This window comes from Scophthalmus maximus, chromosome 9, assembly GCF_022379125.1.
Source record: "Scophthalmus maximus strain ysfricsl-2021 chromosome 9, ASM2237912v1, whole genome shotgun sequence".
NCBI lineage: Eukaryota > Metazoa > Chordata > Actinopteri > Pleuronectiformes > Scophthalmidae > Scophthalmus > Scophthalmus maximus.
Genome location: NC_061523.1, coordinates 20,636,742 through 20,661,569, shown reverse-complemented (window position 1 = coordinate 20,661,569; position 24,828 = coordinate 20,636,742). Strand labels below are relative to the sequence as shown.

Sequence of the window (24,828 nt, the reverse complement as noted above, 5' to 3'; positions counted from 1 at the left end):
TGTGCCGCAGATGAAAAATGTGGAGAAGAAACCACATGAAAGGTTTTCCCTCCTCTGTGTTTGGTAAATACATAATGAAACAGGAACAAACTTGTCCGAAAAGAGGGAACCAGGGTGCTTCATAAATTCAGCAGTAACCCGGGCGTGTGATTTATTTATTTATTTAAGCAAAGCACGTCTCATTCTCATTTCTATACAACCCAATTTCAGACTCCGGCGTCCAGCTACACTCGCCGAGCGACAGCGCCAACAGCTCCCGCTGGCTCATCTCTGTCTCTCTCGGGGGGGGGGGGGGGGGCGCGGGGCCAATTCCCACACCTTCGCCCGCCTCTCTGAGGAAAAAAAAAAACCAGACCGAGGAAATACATCCCCCCTTCCGGCCTCGCCATGGGGCTGCCAGCGCCGCGTTCGATTCCCCGAGACGTTCAACACGGCGAGGGCAACTCCAACTGAAGAGCAGTAATTGGGAAAGAAAAAAAACCAAAAAACGACGTACAGCTACGATTTATGTCATCTCGCGATGTGACATTAGTCATCCTCTCCTGGCAAACGCACTCATGAAAGTGAAAACAGATGTGTTGACTACAGAGGGACACGTGGCGGCGCTTGAGCCGGGGGGGGCGAGGTGTAAATGATGAGAGCGGTTTTCCCGGGATCCGATACCCCACCGAGTGATAGATTGGGGGGAGAGGTTGAGCGGCTGTCGCTTCTTCTTCGTCCCGAATTCGGTTTTTTTGGAACCGTCCGCACTTCCATTCTCTTTCTGTCGTTTGTCGCCACCCCCCCCCTCGGGAGGAAGAGGGAAGACAGACGCTGCCGTCAGGGAGTCTCTCTGCCTCTGTCCCACTCTTGGCTCTCACTTGAGACACGCTGTATCTCTTTCCTCCTCCTCCTCCCTCTTATTTCAAGCCTTCAGCTCGGTCTTATTTCTTTCTCGCCCTCTTGTCTGACTCATCTTCCTCCGACTTTCTTCTGCTCTGCTCAATTTCCTCATCCCCGTCTCTTATTTCTCATCATTACATCCTCTCTGTTTGGTTCCTCTTCCTCGTCCTCTCCCTTCCTCCCTCTCCATGTCATTTTCTGTCTCTTGCTGCTCATTGTCTCGCGTCCTTCTTACTTTCCTATCTTCGTTTTGTTCCTCATTCCTTTTTTTTTTTTACCTTTGCTTTTACTACTCTTTTTTCTCTCTTACATCTCTTACACATCCACCTAACACACTTCTATACCTTGCATACTTTGAGTTCATGCTCACATCACGGTGTGAAAGATTTTATGAGCGAACACACTGCACTGATCTGCAGCCAAAGGAAATCCAATTCCAGGATATAGCAGCTTTGCGGCTTTTTACACAGCGAGTGTCACATTAAGTAGGAGAAGAAAAAGTGATCACTGCTCCGGACTGAGAGACTGTGCAGACCTGCAAGAGGTCACTGAGGGCAAAGTTCGTAGAATCCCGTACTCTCCGTTCCCGCGAAGACGGAGGCGTTCATAGCTGAAATTGTATCTTTCAAACTTGCAAAATGGACGGATTGGAAGTTTAAAAGAGAAGGAAGCTCTTAATTGTGCCTCAGTTGCCACATGTCGGCCTGCTGCTTTGAAGAGCATTCACATTGTCTGGTTATCAACACAGCTTGCGGCCATTGTCACTGACCCAACTATCCTCTTATGTACACAGAATGCAAATGAAATTTGCTGTTTGACTTGCATTTAACAGCAGTTTGATAATATGACGAATCAGATTTTCTTTTCTTTTTTTTAATATTCTGTAGATAAATCCATAAAAAATAAGCCAAATTCAGTGTTTTTTTTTCTTTATTATTTTGTTTTACATCTGAATGGCTTCCGACATAAAATTACAATTTTAAAAAATTAGGCTGTAACTAAAAATCAAAGATGTATTAGGACCCGATGAAACATCTTGTGGTTGTGAGAGGCGTTTTACTCTCTTGAGGAAGAAAAGTCTGCAGACTGCTCGTGAACCATGAAACTGAGTTCATGAGACAGAGCCGAGTCTGTCACTCCGCGCTTCATTAATTAAAATGACCTTTTCATGAGACGGAATAGATTTATGCCGAGTTTACTGGCCCCTCCTTTAAATTAAGACACACCGCTGAACCAGGCTGATCAGAATCCTTCAGCGATGTTTCCTTCTGTTGTTTCTCAAGTGATCCGGGGTCGACCCAGGGACGCCCTTGAGTTTAATCTGTTCATTAGCATTAAAGCTGCGCGTCTCGATCAGTTATCAAGCCATCAGAAAAATGAGGCATGAAAGAAAAAAAAAACAGTTTTCATAATAATTCACAGCAATAATGGCCTGATATCATCTTGAAAACGCGGCCACGCCTTCTTTTCTAAATCTTGTAGAGGCTCCAAGCAGTTTTCAGCTCTGAACCGCCGCCTCTGACTGGCAGCGGTGAGTATGGATTATCAATACCTGTCAGGACAGTGAGATTGGAGTGGATTCTTACCATGGTCGTCTCCTGGATCGAGCCGAAGCTGTTGATGAAAATGTTGACTCTGTCCTCCACGGGGATTCCTGGAAAGTGAGTAAAAGGAGAGGAGTGATTGTCGTGTTGCCTCCTGGCTGCCTGGCGGTGCGAGTGATCCACACCCTCCGTGCGGTTATAGTTTATAGTGAGCGTCAGAAGGTTTCAAGGAACCATGTACTTCTTTATTTCTGCATTGCTCCCGTTGATTGAGCTGCTTCCTGCTACCGATCGGGATTTGCCAAGGACTTTATCAACATCGCAAGGCGAATAAAAGATGCCCTCCCAAGAGCGTCCCATTCCTCTCCTAAGCTAACGCTGTAGACATTTATGGCGTCGTCTCTCTCCACTCCGCCTTGTGCATGAACTAATGAGATCCTCCGCGAATGCAGACTGCTCGCGCTGCTTTGAACACGTTCCTCTCCTTTGAGGTGTTTACCTGAGGCGCGGGAGCTTCAACAGGATAATTTCCATCAAGCAATTTAAGAAATGACTGCACATAATATGGAAATGCAATACAGCGCTCACCTCCGATGCATTATTGCATCCGAGGGAGCTAATTGATATCCAGGAAACCCGACGGTCTCTAAAAGCGGCTCGCCAGTTTGTAGGCCTGGGCAGAGTTATGCACACGGCACAGTTTAGCATGTAATTTGGGAGATTATGACATGGATGTTAATGGACGGGGGAAGCTTTCAGCCCACCCTGAAATCAAGAGCAGATGTTTGGCCGCTGGACCCGTCGCAGGCAGTCGGGGCGGGGGGGGGGGGGGGGGGGCTAATTCTGCTCACAGCACATCAAACACCCGAGTCCCAGATACGGCTCCCGCTGCCAAGTGGCAGAGGATGGAAACTATCCGAGGAGCCACCTGAAGACTGACCCATCTGTAAGCTGTGTGTGCGGCGGTTTCTTTGAGACTGTAGCCAGTGTGATGTTTAAAGCACACTGTAAAAAATGGGGCAAAAGATGGGGACTGGGCAGACAAGAAAACATCTAGTCGGTGTTCAAAATGGATCCCAATTGATTGGTCGAATATGAAACAAGATTCACATTGTTTTGCAACAAGTTCAACACGGAACTGAGAATATCAGCTCACGCGAGCAGCGCTGTAGTGCATTTAACACATCAAAGTTCATGCAAAGAAGGAAATGCACTACTATTTATTAATGATTGATGTCATAATCACCATTTATAGTATGCAAATACTTCCTGCACCCAATTCTGAGGAGAAATATGGAGGTACGAATCCACAATGTACTCACTTTTTAGATTACCGTGACAAAAAAATGTAAATCAAAAATAGACAGAGATGGATGAGGCAGGGGAGAGACTTGCCTTTGAAGTTGGGCCTTATTCTGGGATCGTAGGTGATCAGTAACTTGTTCAAGATGTTGCTGGTTGAGTTCTCAGGGACTCGGGCCAGATCCTCAGATGACAGCTCTCTGCAAACAAGAAAGGAAAAAAAAGACGGAGAGGCAACTGTAGGCACGATCACATTAACAGGTCAAATTCCTGGCAGATGAACGCCGCAGATGCACAGTACATCAGCCTCTCACGCTGTGTACTCTTGATTAAACTATAGCCCCAGAGAGCTACCAGCTAGGGATTAAATTGGCTTTTAAGATCTGGACCACCCAGGCATTGTTAGAGTGACCTGAGTGTTTAGAAATGTGATGTGGTTCTATTTTGAGATGTTTCCAGATCGCGATCCCACGGGTTGACGGAGGATTATTTTCCAACTTTTGCAGTACAGTTATTTTTTTGCCCCCTACACGACTATTTTACGAAATGCTCTAAATACATCCTAATAGACGGCATAAGAGTAGCACGTCATTCAGCCTATACACTAAGAGTCTTGTGCGGAAGTGAATGTTTGTTTTAATGTGTCCAACTTTTGGTTCCGTTAAACATTCCCCAGACATTTCTGTGATATGCGGCTGATCAAAATTGACAGTGTGGGGCTTTGAGGCCGCCGTCGAATCGCTGCAATACCGCTTCTCGCCAAAGGGTCGTCGCAGTGCACTTCGACTTTAAGTTTATCATTATAGGGACAAAAATGTGACACGTTCCAAATTTTATCCTCAAAAGAGACAACAAACGTTAACAACATAAACAGCATCTTTTAGCAATAAATATCAAACTTGAGTGCAAATACCAGATCACTTGCGCTCACCGTCAGTTTTTTTTCCAGATTCTCCCTTCTGAGGATGATTATTGATTATGATCGTGTAGTTTGACAGATTATTTAAAAAAAAAAAAAAAAAAGACATGACGGCACTGGAATGAACACTGTTGCTATGTTCAGATGTCCCTGGATACCGTATTACCTTATTACTGCCCAACCTGAGTCAGTTCATCTGCCATGTGGGAGGCGAAGAGTATAAATTACTTTGTCAAGACAAACAGTATACTCTATTTCCACTTTTCATTGCGACCAAAGTGGAATTTTCCATTTTGAACCCTCCTGCAAACAGGGAGGGGGGGAGGGATACAGCTGTTTACTAAAAATTAACACCGTAACATAAAGTGGTGTTTTTCAAAAACGTTCAGCCAAACATCATTTGTTCTCCGGGGTTGACCGATGAGAGAGAAATAAAACAGAGGGGACAGAGAGATGGAAAGAGGAGAAGAGGACCTGGCCGGAGAGACAGGAGAAACAGAAAGCCTCCTGGTGGGTGGCAGTGAATCCTCCTGCCAAAGAATTTCCCCTCCTCAAAGCACTTTATGTATCATCATGTAAACCTTATCACGCAATGAGGATGAGCTAGAGTGCTCCACAGGAATGCTGCACACTGTGCGGATGTTCTGCGGTTCCCCTGATCAAAGTGGAAAAACATAATTCCCATCCACTAAACCTTTTTTATTTTTTCTCTTTTAACAGACCTTTCTGACAACCGCAAGCACAACAGCTCAACTGGAGCAAAGTGGTTCCTTAATCCACAAATGCATCCACAGCGCTGAAATACACTGAATATGTCTCACAGGTTAGACCTGCCAATACTGGGACGACATCAAACAGAGTCTCGACGGCGGGCCATTCGTGATCACTTGGGGAAGAAGAGGGTGCAGCCCTGCAATGCGTTGAGACAATGGACAGGTCTCAGGGATATGTCTGGACATGTCGGCGTTGACTCTTTGGGGGAAAAACTTAGCATGTATGCTATCCACTGCACTAATGTAGCTTGTAGAGCCTTGATACCGAAAAGTTGTTTTAAAGTAGATGTTACCGCCACGCTACTGGGAAATGCTGTTAAACCAGTAATGCAGAGACTGCCTAAAACTAGAAGTAAATGTGTCATACGTTTTGCACTGTACGAAAGCACAAAGTGTTGTTCGTCCCATACTTACGACGGGCAGAACACCTGCTTCCCCTTCTTCTTCCCCTTCTTCGTTCTCTTTTCTTTGGCAGAGCAGCCCTCCAGACAGAGGCTGAGCACCAGGAGAAAGATGACGAGCTTCTTGACGGCCATTCTGGTGAGCGTTGAGCCTGTGGAGGAGAAAAACGAACTGTTCAAATAAAGAGAAGGCGCCTCTGAATTTTAAATTACTCAGGCTTGATGGCGTGCAAGTCAAGAAGCCAAAGAGAACGGCTTCATCACGTTCGACAAATGTTAGCTTTCATTTGCACGTGACAGAGGACAGCGGCTGCTCCAGATGTACCCTGGGGTGGGAGTGCAAAGCTTTCTTTCAGGATGCTGTGACTTTGCCCCTTCGCCTGATCCGATATGATGCACGCCTGTCTTCTTTCTTTCTGCATGTCACATACAGTAAACGTCTGAAACGCGAATTAATCAATCTGACAAGGTTTAATCAAGCAGAGCAAGTCCAAGCATAAATCCAATCAGCGGAGCAATGCACCTGAATACCGATGGCCACTCAGGACCCGTCAGGTGAACGTGACCTCTAGAAGGACGGCTGAAATAAATGTCATTTAAAGTCCACGACTTCATTGGAGAAGCCGCACAGAAAAGGTTGAACGACGCGGCTCTCATCCATCATGATGTCCACAAACTATATCTTTGGGTTGGATCTGCGATCGCCGCGGTTCGACCCTCCTTCACACCTTGAATACTAAAATGTCTGAGATAATGCGGCCCTTTGTGTTTATTTCGAAATCTGGAGGGCCGGATCCAACAGTGTAGCACAAACGTACATAAACAAATGCACACTTGTGCTCAGGAGCAGTGCATTTTACACTTCTCGATAGGGGTCATTAATCACAGAGCAGCCATAGTACCTGTGTGAATCCTTCCCCCCCCATCTAGGTAAGTGGTGCCCTCTCATTGCACTGGGACACCGAGACCAACAGCCAAGAGTCTCATCCCCCCATTCCACCCCAATCATCCTCCAGCCCGCCGGCACCACTGTATATTAACCGAAGCAGTTTATTGTCTAGACAGAGACACTCTCCCTCTCTTCCCCGTGGCCTTGGCCCAGTGACTCCCCTGTCTGCTCCTCGCCTGCACATTGATCATCATGTTCTCCAGCGCAGGCAGCTCAGCAACTTTTTGCCTCCATGCAAACGCCTCACTTCGCCCCAACCTAAGTCAACATCGCTGGATTGATTTTGGCGAGCTGGTGCGTCGGTGCCTTCTCCCTGTAGGAGAAACAGGGCAACACTGACCCACAAATACCAGAGGGTCAGCAGTCTTGGCGATCGTTTCTTATCTGACCTACAATGTCTCATCTTCCCTCTGGCTTTTCTCTGAGAACTCGTGTCGGACGGTCTGATGCTACAGCTTCCTGATCAGAGGGAGACGAAGAAGGAGGTGTCCATGACTCGTATGCATGACACTGGAGAAGTAAGGAGTGTTATTATGAAACACTTTGGAAAATCTTGATCACAACATGACTTTTGGGACGAGTTCTCAGCGTATTTAGCGCGTTAATCCTCAATCCAATCCATTGTCACAGGGAGGTTGCCTTCTCAGATTCCCGATTTGGAAACAGAGATGATGGTCAGAGTTAATTAAAGTAATCAAAACACTGTTTGTTACAGCGCTGGATCGATGCCGTCTCCGCGTCGAGCAACTACGAGGATCAACTACAACAGCGCGACGCAGGAGTTTACGCGCCAAACAATTGACTAACGAAAATTTGGATTGTAACGTATATAAGGTTTCGTTAAGTTCTCCTAGCATTGCCACGTGTCCGGTGACCATGACCTCTACACTTAAATCCTCTGGCCTTGAAGCGAAGGCGTGTCATCAATTTCATATGTGACGTGAAACTAAACAAGCCCAAACTGATGATCAGTTTTAATAACAAGAAAGGTTTCTCTCTCTTTTGTCTGAATCGCACAGCGGATCATTTAACAAGATTTATTCTTGAGATGCAGTCCTCCTTTGTCAGGGTGACATTGAGTCCTTGGATTTATAAAAAAAAAAACTAATATTTTCTTATTGTCAGGAAGAGATATAACAGAGAAAAATAAATAAATAAATAAATAAATGAATGCTTGGGCCCAACAGTGTCTTGCTGGGTCCCAAGATTTTTACATTAAACATACACATGTAACACAAGTCCTCTGTTTATTATGCAGACTCAAGCCTTTGCTGTAAGAGGATGTTTTCTGTTGTATGTTACTGTATATCGCAGCACACTTGAATTGGAAATTCATAAGGAATACGGCCTAGACCTGCTCTGTATGAAAAGTGCCCTGAACATAAAAATGGACCTGATGAGAACGACTGGTTTTCCGTAAGAGAGAGAGGCGCGGACTTCATGCACAGCCGTGCTAAACGTGCTGAAGCCTTAAAAAGGGGTTTGCCCCACGGGGTCCAAGGTCAATAAGCGATTCTGCTCTGCCCACATTACTCCTCCCAGAGAGGGGAATTCTTTTTCAGATCCTGGTCAATAAACATAAATAAATAATACGTGGAAGTGATGAGAATAATAGAGGTAAATTAGATTATTATTATGATGATGATGATGATGATGAGCCACGAAACGACAAACCTGTGTGTTGCGGTGTAAATCCTATCTGACCATCAGGGTTCTTGTTGATTTACACGTGACACAATGCAATTCAGTGGCATCTTTAAAGAAAAAAAAAAAATGCCAGGAGGACAGGCCTCGTCAAAAAAAAACGCTGACGTGCATCCTGAACCTCCAGTGATCACCATGGGGGGGGGGGGGGCCACTCGCAACCTGTGGCCCCTCGTCGCCCCGGCCCCCCCGGTGACAACGAGACAGAGAGAGGGAGACAGAGAGAAAAAGTGAGAACCGGAGGAGGCGGACACACTCGAGCGAAGGGCTGAGCAGCATGGGGGGGGGACAACACACGGAGAGAGAAGCACAGCGACCACCATGGCGGAGGAGTGGGGGGTGGGGGCGCCGAGCGCACGTCAACGCGAACAACAACACCACAGTCGTCGATCGTACGAGTCGCCACTTACCGTTTCGTGCGCGTCACCCGTCAATTCCTTTCAAACACCAACCACCCCCCCCCCCCCTCCCCCGCCCCACCCCACCCCCCCAAAAAACAAAAGAAATAAAATAAAATAAACCCAACTAGAGCCCAGTGTGAGCGCGGCGCGCAAAGAGCCGTCAACGGAGCCGCTCGGCGCGCTCCTCCTCCATCCTCCTCGTCGCGCCCAAGCGGCGTCTTTTTCTTTCTTTTTTGAAGGGAAAAAGAGAAAAAAGTTACATCTCGGCAAATTGCCAATTTTTAGTTTTCTTTCCGCGCCCTGCTTGTTGTTATTTCGTACCAAAGTGTGTGTGTGTGTGTGTGTGTATTTATGGCTGCTGCCCTTTCGCCTGAGCTCGGGATGCCCAAGATGGAGGCTCGCGTGTACCTGTCATGCAACATGCGCAGTAGCGGCTGCACGGAGCCGGAGCGCATCAGTCCTCCCATCAGCACCACGGACAGCCGCCGCCCCCCCCCCCCCCCCCCCCCTAAACGCTGGATTCGTGACGCGGTGGCCAAATGAGACGCACCCATTCGCGTGACGGGAGCGAAAACACGCCTCGGTATTTATAGGAGCGTCGGTGCGTCGTTTAACGGCAGATGGACGCGAGCCATAAAGCAGAGACAATAATGGATGGCTGCACCGTCCAGGGCAGCCCATGGCTTTCATGACTCTAGAATATTCCACTTGGCTTTGCAGAGGTTGTCATGTGGTTTGGTAGAAATGGGAAGGTTACTGTCTACATGCAAACAGAATGAATGGACCAGTCACATTTAATCTCTGATATACCAGTGCATTAATTATCTATATTTCGCATGATATTAGGCGATTAAACAAACCCGGAAGAAACCGTCAGAGGAACGATCTCAGCAAAAAGGTCAATTTCAGTCAGAGAGAGAGATCAAATTGCTCAGAAACATTGTGGGACAAGTTCAACAGCTCCTCCGTGTCAACTGGGCGACACAATGAGGAAGGCGATGTGATGCGATCAAAAGCTCCAGAGCTGCTGCTAATCGGAACTTCTGTCTTCTCAGCTGCTGTTTACAAGGTATGAGACGCCAGTGTGATGAAATGTCACCGTTTCCCGTTTGTTCCCGCCAAAACTGTGAATGTATAAATGAATCGGCGAAGAGATACATGACAGAGTGAGCGACTGAATGAATGACTGACAAATCCATTTTGGCACCAGACCAAACGCAGAAGAACTCTAAAGCCCTTTATTTATGATCGCCGCACCGATTCTCGTCCCATGGTGTGTAAAGTTTTATTTTGCGCAGCGTGTACAGGACTTGTGGAGCAAGATTGATGATCCTCTCGAGGACAGAGTTGTTGTTTTTTTCCATACAGAGCTGGAGCTTTGTGCTGGTGATATGGCTGCATGTTATGTATTTCTGCTAGAGAAATTGAAAACCGAAAGGCTCAACTAAGGGTGAATCATTGTTGTTGTTGTTGTTTTTTATGCACAAGATCGATTTGTGAGATTCAGGGCTATGTTGCCCCGATAGCATTTCTTCCAAGATACATACAAGTGTTTATTTTACTACACGTTGTCTACTTGCTACTGTAGATTTCAATTACAATACTGTTTTGGGTTTTTTTCTCATACGCTGAGCCGGGGAATCTCCACTTCACTTATAGACACCAAACTTTCAAATTTATTCCTAATACAAATGGGCGTGTTCATACATTTTCATAGTTTTATTTTTTGTATCCTCTCCACTTCTTGCCGAAAAAATCATTTCAAAAAACATGATAAACTATGATTTGTCTTTGACAATACTGAGTTCAGAAATGAGTTTGTAACATAAATCGTATGAATTTCATTGTCAAAACAGAGGTAATTAAATCCTTTATGGGATTAAATACATATTATACGATATGCTATGTTCATCTGGTTGAAAAAAACAACCACTATTGGCATCAAATATCAGATACTCACCATCAGTAATTTAACAGTTCGAACAGTCCAAATTCTATATAGAATGATAAATCTGTAATTAAGTTGATCTTTTGTTCCGATTGTAGCTTTCCAGTATTATAAAATGTGTCAAAATGGCTGAGACCAAAATGTTGTGGGTCATAATTAAGCTAAGTTTTTAAAAGTAGGTCACATTTAGACACGCGTTTTGATTTGACCTTTCCGTGACCCTTCATCCTGTTTCCTCCTTCCTGGGATGCGACGGTTGTTCTCGTTTTGTCTTTGTGACTGTATTGTTTGTATTGAAGCAGCAGTTCATCCTCCCACACTTCACCAGATTTGTACCGTCCCACGCGGCGGCACTAACACCGCTGCCACTCTCCGCCTTCGATATTTTGGATTCTGCTATACAGTCTGCTTCGTAATCTCCTGCCTCTGCTCGGCCTAATACCCGTCTGCATGTGGGTCTGATCCTCTACTCACCTGCCGTACCTGCCACGCTCAGCCAGCTCGAGCCCGCCCGTCCGCCTGCTCTCCTCATCAGAGGCGGCTCTGGACGGAGTAACAGTCTGAGCCCCTCATCTGCTCCACTTCCCCCCCGGGGAAACAAGACCAAATTCAACCCTTTGAACGTTTGTTTTGATAAGAAAAACTTTGAAAACTTCTCCCGTCTCCGTCCCTGTATTCGACTGTACATCCGAGTCCAGGGTTAAACATGGAGACAGAATAAATAATGTGGGTGATGATAGAGATTACTTTTAACATTTGACATGACACACAGAGCACTTCCACCAGATATTTTTTTTCATTCATTTCTATAAACCACACCACATGCCCCTGGACTTGGTTGCGGTCATAGCTTTTATACATTCATATTTTTACTTGTCAGAACTGTTCTTGTCATTTTGTGTTTGGTTGAAACACTTAAGAGAACTGAGCAGGAAGCCCAATGTTTTTTTTCTGGTTTTTTTCTTTTAGTAAAAATAAAATCCGTCGCAGAAGCAAGTAAGCTGATTTTTCTCCCCCCCCCCCAAAAAAATGTTGATCCTATCTCATTCATCACTTTATGTCAAACAACTTGGGAGGCCTTTACATAATGATCCCCGTGGTATGATTTTGATTGACATTGCATGCCTTTCTCGTACACAAATTAATCAGCACCATATGCACAGAGATTAATGATTTATGTCACAGGGGCATGGCTTCGGTATTACAATCAAGAGGCGCGCGGTCGGAGCACAAGGATCCTTTTGTGCTGACTAGAAAAAATGTGCGCCGGCTGGCTACGAGCCACGCGTGACGGACAACTATGTGCCATTCCAGAAGTATGTCAGGCTGGATTGAGCCAATCTGTTGTGGTATTTATACCTGGCATTCGCACCACATTTTCCTGCTACCGCTGCAGCCAAGAAGAGTTATGAGAGTTGTCATATTCTTATTCAACGCGAAAGTGAAGCTTTTGACAGCGCGGGACTCGTGCAAGTGTTTCTGCGCGAAACTCGTTTTCTACTGCTGAGCAGCATTTCTTAGTTTTTCTGGATTCAGAGTTGACGGGCGTTTGTTCAGGCTGACCGCGGAGATGAAACAAAAAAGGACAGACAGAGGTGTGTAAGGTATTTTGGCTCAAATGTCAGAGGAAGGTGGTAGGTAGGCAGACTCCGCAGACATGTGGACTCTTCAAGGTGAATGTTTATCTACAGTGCTCCACTATCACACGCGTAACTTAGTCAAAATCAAAGAAAACAGATCTGAGAATGAACTCACGAAAAGCAGCAGGGCCTCACCTTGTTCCTTCTCCTCGAGAAGCGAGGAGATGCTACTGAATATATAGGGTGTTCAATCAACGCCTATGCTCCTTCGGCCCATACCAGCATTGACTGAGGGGTGAAACATACAGCGACCGTAACACCAGGAAGTATAAATGATCATTTAGCTCCTTCCCCAAGCTTATTACATTTCTAAATCACTATCTGAAAGGTTTTTTCATCTCAACCGCTTTTACTAACAAACAATAAACTATCAAATTAAGCATTTTGACTAAAAAAGAACCCCCCCCACCAGTTGGTTTAACCCATGATGTCAGCGATGACATCACCAACACCCTAAACACCAGGACATTCTGGGCGGGGCCTCTTTCAAACAACAGACCTGCATCATGGTGGCTCTGAACAAAGGAACAAACATTTGTAAGTATGGACAAAGAAACAAACAATTTCCAAACCCGCCACTTAATAAAGACAACTAAAAAGTAACTTCTGGCTGTTTGCTGTAACTTACATATGCGTTAATGTGAACTGGAACGTAACGCTAACACAAACAAACCCGGGATAGCGAGTGAAGCAATGCTACCTTAGCAAATGCTAAATTATAGCAAATTGAACACATGTAGAAAGTAATATGATGATGTGTGCTGAGTACAGAGATCTCTATATCTAGATATTTCATTTATTTTTTTGTTTAGCTGTACATGTGCAAAGTGGAATTGATGCTGGATTTGAAATGTTTGTTGAACACTAAAAACTAGATGGTAAGTTGGGACGTATAATTATTGATATATTCATTGGCTATGATGTCAACTCTATACCCAACTATTTATATATGTTTATATACATAATTAATCATATAATAATAATACAATATATGCCTTTATACAGTATTCCTTTCTGGTCATTTTACTTCATGTATTGTTTTTACTCCTGTTTAATAAAATAACTCTTGTCACAGTGAAGTGGAATCTTAAAAAAAGTTTTTTTGCTTTATAATAAAGCAAACATTTTTTACATTTTCTTGAAATTGAATGATGATTCAGTTGGATCTATAGTCCTAGACATGTGGAAAAACAACCCGTATTGGGACCGCTGTTCGTTTAAGGACATTTATCAGGCCCGATGTCGAGGGAGGGTCGTCATCCGTGACCCAGCTCGCCCTCCACCATGACCTCTTTAAACTCCTCAAACGGGACGAAACACACACTCTCTCAAGTATGCTGTGTATTCATATGCTGCTGATCATTTGTTAATTTTCTTACACAATGTTTTGTGTGAATAATACCTTATTTTCATATATTTCCTGTTATACCCTTACATCTATAGTTCTATACTAAAAAATAGTTTAACGTTTGTATATTTTTCTATATTTGTATTGTGCTCTCTCTATGTATTTTCTAATATTTTAATGTTTTCCAAATCTCAGGGACTGCCTTCACTATTTAAGCTGTTTAGTTGTTGTCGGAGCGAATGCCCGTCCGATGGTTCACTTATTCTTTAACCTGTTTTCCTCTCACTCTCCTTCACCTGATATTGTTACGGTTGTGTTGTATTTTGTCAATTCAGCCGTGCCACCGTCTGCTATCTCCGTCGCTGTGGATGAATACCAGTCTCGTCCTTGTTTTGGCAAGGCGATGGGTGCGGCGGTTCCTTTTGTGCCGTAAATCCAGCCGGCATTTTTCGCGGCACAAGAGAGTATCGTAGTGAAGGCAAGGCTTATAGCTGACCAGTACAAACACGAATGGGGTCGTTTTTCGTCATCATGACAAGTTAATCCAAAATCCTATTTCCCCCCTAACTATACGTTCTTTGTAAATTCATTAGGTCAGAGTAGAGGTCTGCGCAGAGTAGCATGTTTGCAGATGTTCGCTGTCAAACCATCGATCACCGAACAGCTTCCAGCACAATACCGTTCTGATGAAATTTGGCACTGTGCTAGTTTTGCAACCCCCGGGTCATTAGATAAGCAGATTGTCATAATGGACAGTGAGTCTTCCATCCCTCCCCGCCCCGTCAGCAGATGTGTAGTATTTGCGCAGCACCAACCTGGATTACGACGGAGTCTTCGAGCCAAAGAGCTGTTCAGCAGGAGAGATCCTCCCGCTAATGCTGGAGGGAAATCCTCGAAGAGCAAAGAGATTCTTACCAAAATGACAAGTCCAGCTGGGTTTTTTCTCCACCGGATGGGATGACGGGGTTTTTTTTTTATTAAAAGTTGTTGTACATTTACAGTGTTTTGCTTTCGTCAGACAAACTCCTGCAACATTAAAAGCGATGGAGTTCAGCGTTTCTCTCTCCTCGGTTAAATATCTAATGCCTACAACGCAGCGAGTTCGAATCCGGTTCACTCCGGCTTTTTGCCATCGCCCCGCAGACTTCCTCCTGTCTCATTGTCTGAGCGTCAAACTGCGGTGACAGTTCCAAAAAGCAAAGAGTGAATTTCAGTCTGGTTTAGTTCAGGTCCATCTGTGAAACAGCCTTGGACTCAGCACTTGTCACAGAGCGAGCAAAAGACAAAAACAAGGAAAAATGTTAGAGAGAAACGCTGCACGATTGTTGGATGTCAGAGAGCCGGTACATCGTTGCACATCCTTCCCAGTGATTGTCATATTAGAAACCGGAGACTGAAGTTGATTTATATTATATATATATTTTTCTGCAAAATGTCAGTTCTCACCTTTTTTTTTTTTTTGACTTTTCAGATTTAATTTATAGGTTATGTAATTAATGAACATAATCCCCTTTGGTGCGCAGCCCAATCTGAGAAGCAGCCCGATTGTCATATAATCTGAACACTCAGGAAATCAGGAGAAAAATCAATTCACATCTCTCTACGATGTGGTAATTAATTTGGTGGAATCTTCCCGCGACTCCGAACGGGATAGGTACTTTAGAAACCGGTTGGATGGTGGATTCCAATAGAAGACAACATGTTAATGATTTGAATGACACTGTGAACTGTGCCTCCCCTTTCTTTACAGGCTGGAATCCAAAAAAGCGCGCCACTTGCAGTGGCATCAACAACTGTTCAGGGGGGCACGAACCCCGGCTGTAGCCCTGAGGGGCACCACCAGGGGGCTCTGGTTTCAAAGCCAAGTGCAGCCAGGGGGCAATTCACCACTGTGATGCCCGACATCTCAAAGTGAAGCATAAAACTGTAACCTCCAGGATTCAGGGATATATAATATCAATATACTGAAGGGACACGATGATAGCAATTCACCAGATGCATTAGAATAAGAAGAAAAGAATTGAGTTTGTCATAAAATGTTAGTCATTTCTCTCTAAATTCCTCTGTTGGCACATTTCCCACGTAGAATAAAAACCTCAGGAAAGGACCACACAGCAAAAGCTGCTGCAGAAGGTTTTACCATATAAATGAAGTCATCTCAAAGCCCCCCCCCCCCCACAAGGTGCCATAATGAGGCGCAATCTAGATTTAGCAAAACACGTCTGCTCCGCTGTGTTTCCCATTCATTTCACCTGGAACAAAACCGGTGTTTCGCAGACGCTGCGAGAAACGCCGGTCGTGTTGTACAGTGCCGACTGTTTGGGGGAGACGGCATTTTGTTTGTTTCACAGCATCTGTCCCAAAAAAAAGGCAAGCGAGTCTAATGGGATTTCGCCGTGAGCCCAAGAACTGAGAATTCTCCGTTGTATACATTTCCATCTCCAGTCTGCAAGGCGGACACACACACACACACACACACACACACACACACACACACACACACACACACACACACACACACACACACACACACACACACACACAAGAGACTCCTCCATGGCTGGCACGTTTCTTTCTCTCTCTCTCTCTCTCTCTCTCTCTCTCTCTCTCTCTCTCTCTCTCTCTCTGTCTCTCTGTATGTTAGCCGTGACCCAGAAGGTCTGCCTTGTTTCTAATTTCCTCTGTTTATTATATTTCTTTGTATCAAAGCCTCCGAGTTTCACGGGACCACCGTGGAAGCGGCAATCAAACGTGGACAAACGAGACAAAATAACCCGACTTCTACAGACAAAACCTCAAGGGCTCTGTGTGTGTGTGTGTGTGTGTGTGTGTGTGTGTGTGTGTGTGTGTGTGTGTGTGTGTGTGTGTGTGAGAGAAAGAGAAAGAGAGAGGGATTCCACAATGTGAAGTGCTGACATCTGCTGCAGGCCCTTGCAGGGCTGGAATGTGATACTCTCCTTTACACAAAGGGCCTTGGCCCTTGCAGCAGGCACAAGAAGACCTCTATATGCCCCTCTCCACGGGGGCAACGCTCGTACCAAATGACTGTATCAATGCCCCGCGCACTTCTTTTCCCAGCCATTAACTTTGATTAAAACCACACAAAAAACAACTCCCGGCATACCGTGATGCTGGGGAGATGTCTGCGCTGCACTTTCTTTGAGGTGGTGGTTTCTGAGCTGAGTGTGAGACTGGGGGTAAATTGCTGCAGCATTGCATCATGCGTCTGGCTCAATGGTTTCAATATGTCCCCGGCTCTCCCTTTGATTGTTGTGTCTGTGCTGCATGCAGGCTCGCCATTCGACTGGGGCGGGGGCTGGGGGGGGGGGGGCGCACCATGTGGACGTTGCCAACAATGGGATGGGAGGAACCACATGAAACGCAGTTGACGAGGTGCAACAGTTACGCCGGGGAGAAAGGAAATTGGGAACAGGAGGGAGTATTGTTCCAAGTGGTGTCTCTGCTTTGATATGACAAATTGAGAAGCCCTTAAACATTTCCTTCCACAGAAACCTTTAGGCAGAATCCACAACAGAATTTTTTTTTTTTTTTTTAAAAACTGCATGGGAACACATTTATCTTTCATCTCTCTATTGGGGAAAATGAATCGAGGGTTTAAACAATCACTCCATGGCTTTTTAAACAAGCTTACTTTGGGCATATTTTCTTATGGAAACTTTCCTTTCGAATCATAAAGGTCCCGGTGTTTATATACGCGGCGGAATCCATTGTTTAACCAAGCATGAATTCGATGGACCGTGATGCTCATTGGGGGAAGAAGAAAAAGTGAATGGGCCACAAGGACCACAGCCAATGTTGTAGAATAAGTAAGAAGAAATATTGTTATGAACACAACAACACGGCGGGGGAGAAAATGTGCGTGCACGATAGGGAGTTGGCCACAAATCTCTGGCACGAACATCTGTCAAATCCATGGCGATGAACAAAAAAAAAGAAATGACATGAATGATTTAAATCACATGAAAAAAGTATAAATAAAAATGTCCTCAAGTTGTTTCTGAGTGGGATGATGGTTATAGAGAGTTTAAAAATCGCATGCCTTCAAATATTTTTCATAGAAATTACAATCTGCAACTATAGAATCAGATGCATTTTTTTTTCATCCTGTTTATTTATTTTTTTAAAAATCTTTTTAGTTTCAGCAGTTGTGGCAAAGTTTTTGGGTTAAATTTGACTCATCTAATCTGGTGTTCGTGCCATTTTCTACCGTGTGCAGAGCTGTTCCTTATATCCAGACTATGTCCTCTGCTGCCTCGCGCCGTGTTATCCGAGGATGCTGACGCCTCTTCCTGGAAAACGCACGCGCGCGCGCGCGCGACGGGGACTTGCCAACTTGTAACTCGCCGTGTGATGGAACGCCTCGTCGGAGCAGGCAGCCAGCGACGGAACAGTTAACATCCCGGGGAGTTCCCTCGCCAGTGGCGGAGTTGTACTTTATGTATAGCACCTGTTGTGCCGTCAGTTGGCAGCCTCCGAGAAAACCCAACCCCGGCCGCGCGGCGATATTTCATCCCGGTCGTCTCCGCCCGAGTTATGACTCGAGACCTCGCCAGACAACAGAAGTCGTCTCGCCGCTGCGCATGGTTTTCTGGGCACAGACTGTATCGGGTTGCCGGACTCCCCTCGCCGTGTCTCCGCGTGTGCGCGAGAGGTTTCGCCGTAGTGCGTAAAGAGCGGCGGGGGTTTATCCAGACGGAGGCTCGTACGCACCGTGGACGCACGCGTCAGCCCAAAACGCGCATCCGTGCATGTCCAGTGATCTCGCAGCGTAGATGATATGTCTGCACGCGGACGCCTGTTGACCTAATTCCAGGATTATCGTGACTTCCAACAAAACTTTGTCCAACTCGCTATCCCAACTTTCCGCGGCGCCACAACAGGTGCGCACTTGCGTTGCGCAGCGAGCGTCCGGTTTTTTTTTTGGGGGGGGGGAAAGCCTTTTGGAAGAAGGATTTAGTCTTTGACTTGAAGAGTGACAGGGTTTCACTTTCCCCAGGACTGACGATTAAGATTATGTGGATTCTACTCTGCTTCTATCGTCTCCAAATGTGTCCCAAACAGCACTGGTGTCCTGTAAACGACGCGTGCGCGTGGTGATGATACGAACCGTCCCGTCTACAGCGCCCTGCGACCGCCCGCCACCACTCATCCAAATGATCCTTCCATTTCTCTGCCTCCTTGCATCGCTTCTCCAACACTATGGCTCGGGAGCTGAATCAAGTCACGTCACCAAATTCCACCTTCCAAGTGTAAAGGAGCAAAACGGTGAGTTTTGTTGCATCGGTTAAAGTTGCCGGATTGAACACACACACACACACACACACACCAAAAAATGCTTATTTTGAACTTGGCTTCTAGCCATTGATTTGGAACAGAACATCTTGCTTGAGTTTAAGCCGCAATGAATGAGAGCGTTTCATTCTGTTCAAATAGCATTATCCAGCATAGGAAGTGCAAAATTACTTTTTTTTTTTTTTTACCTTTAAAGTGTCCTGGTGTATGTTTAAGTGGGGAAAAAAACCCCTCTGAAATTTCAGGTCCCCCAGGGGGAAGTTTTCCCTGTGATCATAAAAAAAAGGGCTCCATTCATGCAGCAGTCGTTCCAGGCGATGTGATTCGGTTAACCCTCTGAACTGCTCCGGGCTGCACTATCAAATTTAGCGATCCAAGTTTTGTTAATGTTTAATGACACGTTCCAGTTCGGGCTGGAGTTTAAAACGTCTCTGTCCATTTCTACCTTGAGCTGGATGAGTGAATAATGACCCTGCAGGGTTTTAGTTTTTTTTGCCATCGTGGGTTATTTAGTAATCAAGTATGTGGTTGTAGGGGAGTGTGCCGTGTGCAGGAGGCCATTTCTTCAAACCTTCAAATGAGTGGTTTTCCAACGATGGGCTTGATTTATGTAGATTGTGTTTCCTCTCATCCTGTTCCACGACTGTCTTCGAAAATTAGCCTTTTATAGTCATGCATCTAAATCAAGGAGGCAGATAAGAGCAACAGTACAAGCCGGGGCATATTGGTACAGGATGGAGGCCAAAGAGACCCAAATTAGTTCATCCTCAATTGGCATTTCGCCAAACCCGAAGCATGTTGGCTTGAACAGTCAAGAGCAGTAAAAATGTGGGGTTTGAATACTGATATGCATGTTCATGTCCCAGCTTCAGCAAACTGTACAGTCAAAGAAAAGCAAAGGTTTATTTCTGAACACAGACGAACTGGCACGTTGCTGCAGATCTTATAGAACGGCACGGAGAGAACAACAAGGACCTCACAGGGGAACAGTTCAAAAGGTGCCGACGAGCCCCATTGCCCTGCAGATGTTGCACCGGTCAAAACCCCTCATTCATTACTCAGCCCTCCGCAGCCGCTGGGTTCGCCTGGCGTTCTGTGAGGACATGCGGCGCTGACTTCACTACAGTAACAGTCAGGGCTGGGAAATCAGAGCCTCCCGCCGGGATCCCCGAGTTTAATCAGGACGGCTGAGAAAGGAAAACAACGGGGAGGAGAGAGGAATGAATGAGGTGGAGGGGAAGGGGTGAGATGTTAAACCGTCAAAAGAACTCTTTAAATTGGGGGCGGTCTCCACGTTGGCCGAGGAGGGCGCAGCCGGCCAGGGCTGTCTGTAACCTTTGACTGGAGCACCTCTGAGTGCTCACCGTTGTGGCGCGCACTCGATTGCCGATGCTCCGTGAGACAATTCGATATCGATCCGAGGGAGGAGAGGGAGCCGTGGCCTGTCTGGCATATTTAGTGGTATGTAGTTGCCAGGAGAGTTACAGTCTCCAGTGGTATTAAACTTAGCAAGTGACTGCTGATGACTCCATAAGATATCGGAGGGGTTCCACTTCCCGTCGAGGGCCCGAGCTATCTGTCACAGTAAATGACTCTGTCTCCAACGTCAGAAATGGACACTTTCTGTGCCGCGGTCGTAAATAACGCCGCACCGCCGAAGATTTTGTTACAATAACATGTATTGCACATGTTATTTTCATGTGTTCGCCACATGGCTGTGAGGTTTCGCGGTTATTAAAGAAAAACCATTGCAAAAAAAAGGAAAAAGACATCTGCAATTGCACTACAGGAATGCTTTGTACAGTTTCAGAATTCGGAAAAAGGATGTAGCCATTTCCCACCACGACTACCACCGCCACCGCAACCTCCGGCTACTCCTGCCAGCTTCTTCTATTGTTGGTATTGTTAGACTATCATTTCCTTATATTTGGAAATCATTTCCTCATATTCGATTGAAGTCCAAAAAAGTCTTATTTTGCACTATACTTCATGAACATGTCTGTCAAACATTTGCCGTCAACACACTTTTTTTTGTCGACGTGATTGTTTTGTAATATTTTGCTACTGGAAACTAAAGCTGACGGACGAGTTTCTGGTTTTGTTTAGGCAACTCGGAGCACTTTGGTTTGGTCTGGATTTAAAGAGTCATTCCTTCTCTAATCTTACAAAACAGTTATATTTGCCTGAACATAATAACATGTGTGGTGCAGGACCTGGACCACAAGCGGACAATGTGACCGTCTGTGTATTTGTAAGCCAATCCATTTTTGGGTGGAACAAATAAAGCCAGTAAATATAATCTGAGCAGCATTATACGTCCTCCTCAGTCGTTTTGGAAAAGTGAGGTAGTGTACGAATATTTTTTCTAAGATATGTTTTTGTCAGCAATAAGACTGGAACAGGATTAATAGCCTGTGCCTTTGATGGAGTGTCAACCCAAGAGACAGTTTCAATCCACGTCGTCCTCCTGTCTAAGCAAACAGACCCCGGGCGCATCACGGTGAAGCTGCGCTGCGTCCAAGCTCATTAACGAACAGGCAGAAATAACTCCATCACACTGATGTGGCCCTTTTTGTTCACGCCACAAATATTAACCGTGCCTCCTTTCATTAGGGCTGCAATTTGCTGGCAGCGCCACCCGTTTTATAACACCGCGCATCCAGCTGAAGACGCATCTCGGCTCCCACAATCACACAGGTCACCTCGTCCAATCACTTCTCTCAATCACGGGCTTTACTTTCCCATAGAGGGCCGTGTTTTGCCCCCCCCCCGTCCCCCCCCCGTCCTCGCCCACCTATGGGCCCCGGGCCTTATTAAAAAAATCCGGCGGCAGATATTTGCGGTGGACGTGGATTACCTGCAGATATTCCCACATATCCCCCGCTGAGCGTCACTGGAGGAAGGTATGCGCCACGCCCGACCTGCCAATGATCACAGAGGCTGCTGTTCCTCTAAAGATTACAAGATTAGGGAGGGGGGGGGGGTGGCAGACTGGGGTTAAGGGGGTCATAGGCCCAAGGGGGAACATGTGCAGGTTTCCACACATACATACGCGTAATAGGGTTGAAGATACAGAGTTGCATTGTGCATTCATTAGATTATGATGCGGACAAATACGCGGTTTAGAGTGGGGATTTAAAGGCAGGAAGGAGACTGGGTGGCCTTGTGAGGAATCGTGACTGGTTCAGGTGTAATGAGAAGTGGACATCACCCTTTCGTTCATCCATAGGCGGCTGGGGACAACTGTTAATGCCGCAGTCAAGAGTGTGGCTACGGCCGAGGGGCTATTTTGGTCATTCAGGGAACCACCGAGTAAAAGTACAGTCGTTTTTTTTTTTTACTGAGAAAATGTTAGGTGACTAACGGCTGAAGTATTTCTAAGGCTTGTGTAGGCTTCTCCTGTGTGAGTGGTGGAAGATTACCAACTTGAATAGGAAATATGGTTCAGCAATAGGTACAGCAACATATCACAGCTTAAGCTTCCGTTGGGTAAGTGACTACAGCAATGGTGAGCTAAGGCAAACTATTCTAGTTCATCAGAACATGACAATGCATTCACCAATTTAAATGACCTGTAATTCACTTTAATCAGATTTGCTTCTATCTTATTCCCATTAAGCGGCCTTGGTAACGTTTTTCTTGTTTCTGTTGAAGTGACAGAACATTCAGAATTTCTTTTTCCTCCGAGTTTTGTAGTATTAAGAGCCATCCTTCGTGCAAAACTGAAGAGCAAAGATGAAGGATATATTCATGTTGTCTTATCAAAATCAGTCCGAAGACTCCCAGGTTTCTGTTTTTTGGGGATATTTGGAAACTTTTCCATGGGAGTTGAGTCTCCTGCCACTTTAACTCTAATATTAGCTCTGAAGCATTTGAAAACCCCCCAATATTGTCTCAAATACAAGAGTAGCAATATTATGCTGTCTCAAATTATACATTTCTGTTGAGTTGAGAAGCCTCAAGATCACTTCTTCTCCTTCTCGGCCAATTGTTACCAAATCTGTCCTGACTAGAACAAATACAGTGGTTTATATAGGTTCAAGGCTTTTTTCTACTGGCAGCCACAAGTGTTGCCAGCTGGAATTAAAGGTTCCACTATGTTGTTTTAAGAGGTTTCCATAGTGCTTAGCTCTGTGTTTTAATTTGAAATTGCGATATGGCTCTTAAACCGATGAAACAAAGCGAGCCGGTCTCGGAATCTCCATTCTTTGTTTAATACAGGTCAGATGTTTCCTGAGCCCCGCTTCCCTGGGAAAAGCTTGTTTCCACTCAGAAGACGCTGTGCTTTGATCGATATGCTTGAATGAGTGAATGCAGCACTATGCATTTAATCATTGTAGTGGGCAGCGCAATAGCGGCCGGTATGCTCGGCTGAATTAAAACCATCAAAGAAAATATATGGCTCGAACGTTCAATGAGCTCAGGGGGAAGCAGAGAGGGCAACAATTACACTGAGTATATCACGGTTGTCAGATGAAAACCACATTTGTAAAGGGGGGATTGTCAGGCTGGTTAGGATGATTTCTTATTTTCTCAATGAAGTCGATGTAGTTTATAATTCGAACCGTGGATTTGTGAACTGTATTTATGGGTTCGTCCGTCCTCAAAGTCACAAAATGCATGGGTTCCCATGTAAACACTGAGTGTAAGTAAAAAAGAAAAATCCCTAAAATCTGCAGTAAAGTGATTTTTTTGTCCAGGCTAGCAGCGGTAGAACCACTCGGCCGGTGAATACAGGCCGGCCTATGTCTCCGGGCTGGAGGAGTTTTTCCCCTCAGTGTCTCACTCCGGAGTGGGGGGACCCTGGATAACAGTGTCTATGTTTTCCCTGTCAGCACTATTTGAACATGGAGTGCTGTATTTGGCAGGCGGTGCATGCCACCGCCTGCCTGCTGTTTGTCGTTTCGGGCAGTCTCCCCAACCACCTCGAGCGGCCAAGTGACTCTTTCAAGGGATCTGGGTCACAGGTTTCACGGCCGCGCTGAAGAAGAAATGTTTCTCCACAGACCCGGCCTGTCTGAAACAATGTTTCCTTTAGTGACAGACAAGAGGAGCAAGATGCATTAAACCTGCAATAATAGATTTAGTTTGGCCACTCGGGGGGGGGTACAACAAGCTGTGCATGCAACAATGACGTGGTGGTGAACTTGTTGGACGTTTACATTTATTCTGTCATTGCTCACTTGAAGAGCACTCTCCTTTTAGCTCTGTTCTGGGCTCCACCGACTCCTGCGGGGAGCAGTTTGCTCCTCAGCAGATAAGCACTGCGCCATGGCAGCAGACGGTGTTTGGGTGGATTCATCAGTGCTTTGTCCCGAAAAAAACGACCACTTTTATTTCACACGTAGGTATGATTCATGATCACTGTTAGACATTTGCGTAGCTCTAAAGTTATATTCGCGCGGCATAATCCAGCGGTCTCTTTTCCATATCTGTGTATATTCCGCATATTCGAGACACTGTTTTAGTTTTCATCACTCTTAGAATAAAGGCAGAATGCAGCATTTGGCCTTTGAGGTTTTTAACTGAACTTAATTGGGCAACGGTAATATCAGCATTGGACAAATCAGAAAAGAAAATTAGATCATTTAAATACTATAAACAAGAGTTTGATCTAAATGTATTGTAGAAATTAGATAGTAAAGATCAGTTGCATTGTCTCCCATGTCGGAACATCTAGCCAAAATATACAGTGTAACATCAA

At 45.4% G+C, this 24,828-nt stretch overlaps 2 protein-coding genes across 7 annotated transcripts in view; one reads left to right on the top strand and one right to left on the bottom strand.

The window, feature by feature from the left end:
• glrbb (glycine receptor, beta b) overlaps positions 1-18,170 on the bottom strand; it is a 32,180-nt gene extending 14,010 nt beyond the window's left edge. The window contains exons 1-4 of one of the 6 annotated variants that reach the window (XM_035649896.2): positions 18,040-18,170; positions 5,835-5,973; positions 3,822-3,928; positions 2,469-2,536 (exon numbers count right to left, since the gene is read on the bottom strand). In XM_035649896.2, the coding sequence (XP_035505789.2) occupies positions 2,469-2,536; positions 3,822-3,928; positions 5,835-5,956 (297 nt within the window). In that variant the 5' untranslated portion in view covers positions 5,957-5,973; positions 18,040-18,170. Of the gene's footprint in view, positions 1-2,468; positions 2,537-3,821; positions 3,929-5,834; positions 5,974-8,444; positions 8,570-8,884; positions 8,939-9,283; positions 9,345-14,626; positions 14,647-18,039 lie in introns of those variants that run through there. The other 5 variants (XM_047334507.1, XM_047334508.1, XM_047334503.1 and 2 more) reach the window with 5 other exon arrangements.
• A 1-nt stretch (position 18,171) lies between these two features.
• pdgfc (platelet derived growth factor c) overlaps positions 18,172-24,828 on the top strand; it is a 40,746-nt gene continuing 34,089 nt past the window's right edge. The window contains exon 1 of the mRNA XM_035649897.2: positions 18,172-19,097. Within this exon, the coding sequence (XP_035505790.2) occupies positions 18,929-19,097 (169 nt within the window). The 5' untranslated portion in view covers positions 18,172-18,928. The remainder of the gene's footprint in view (positions 19,098-24,828) is intronic.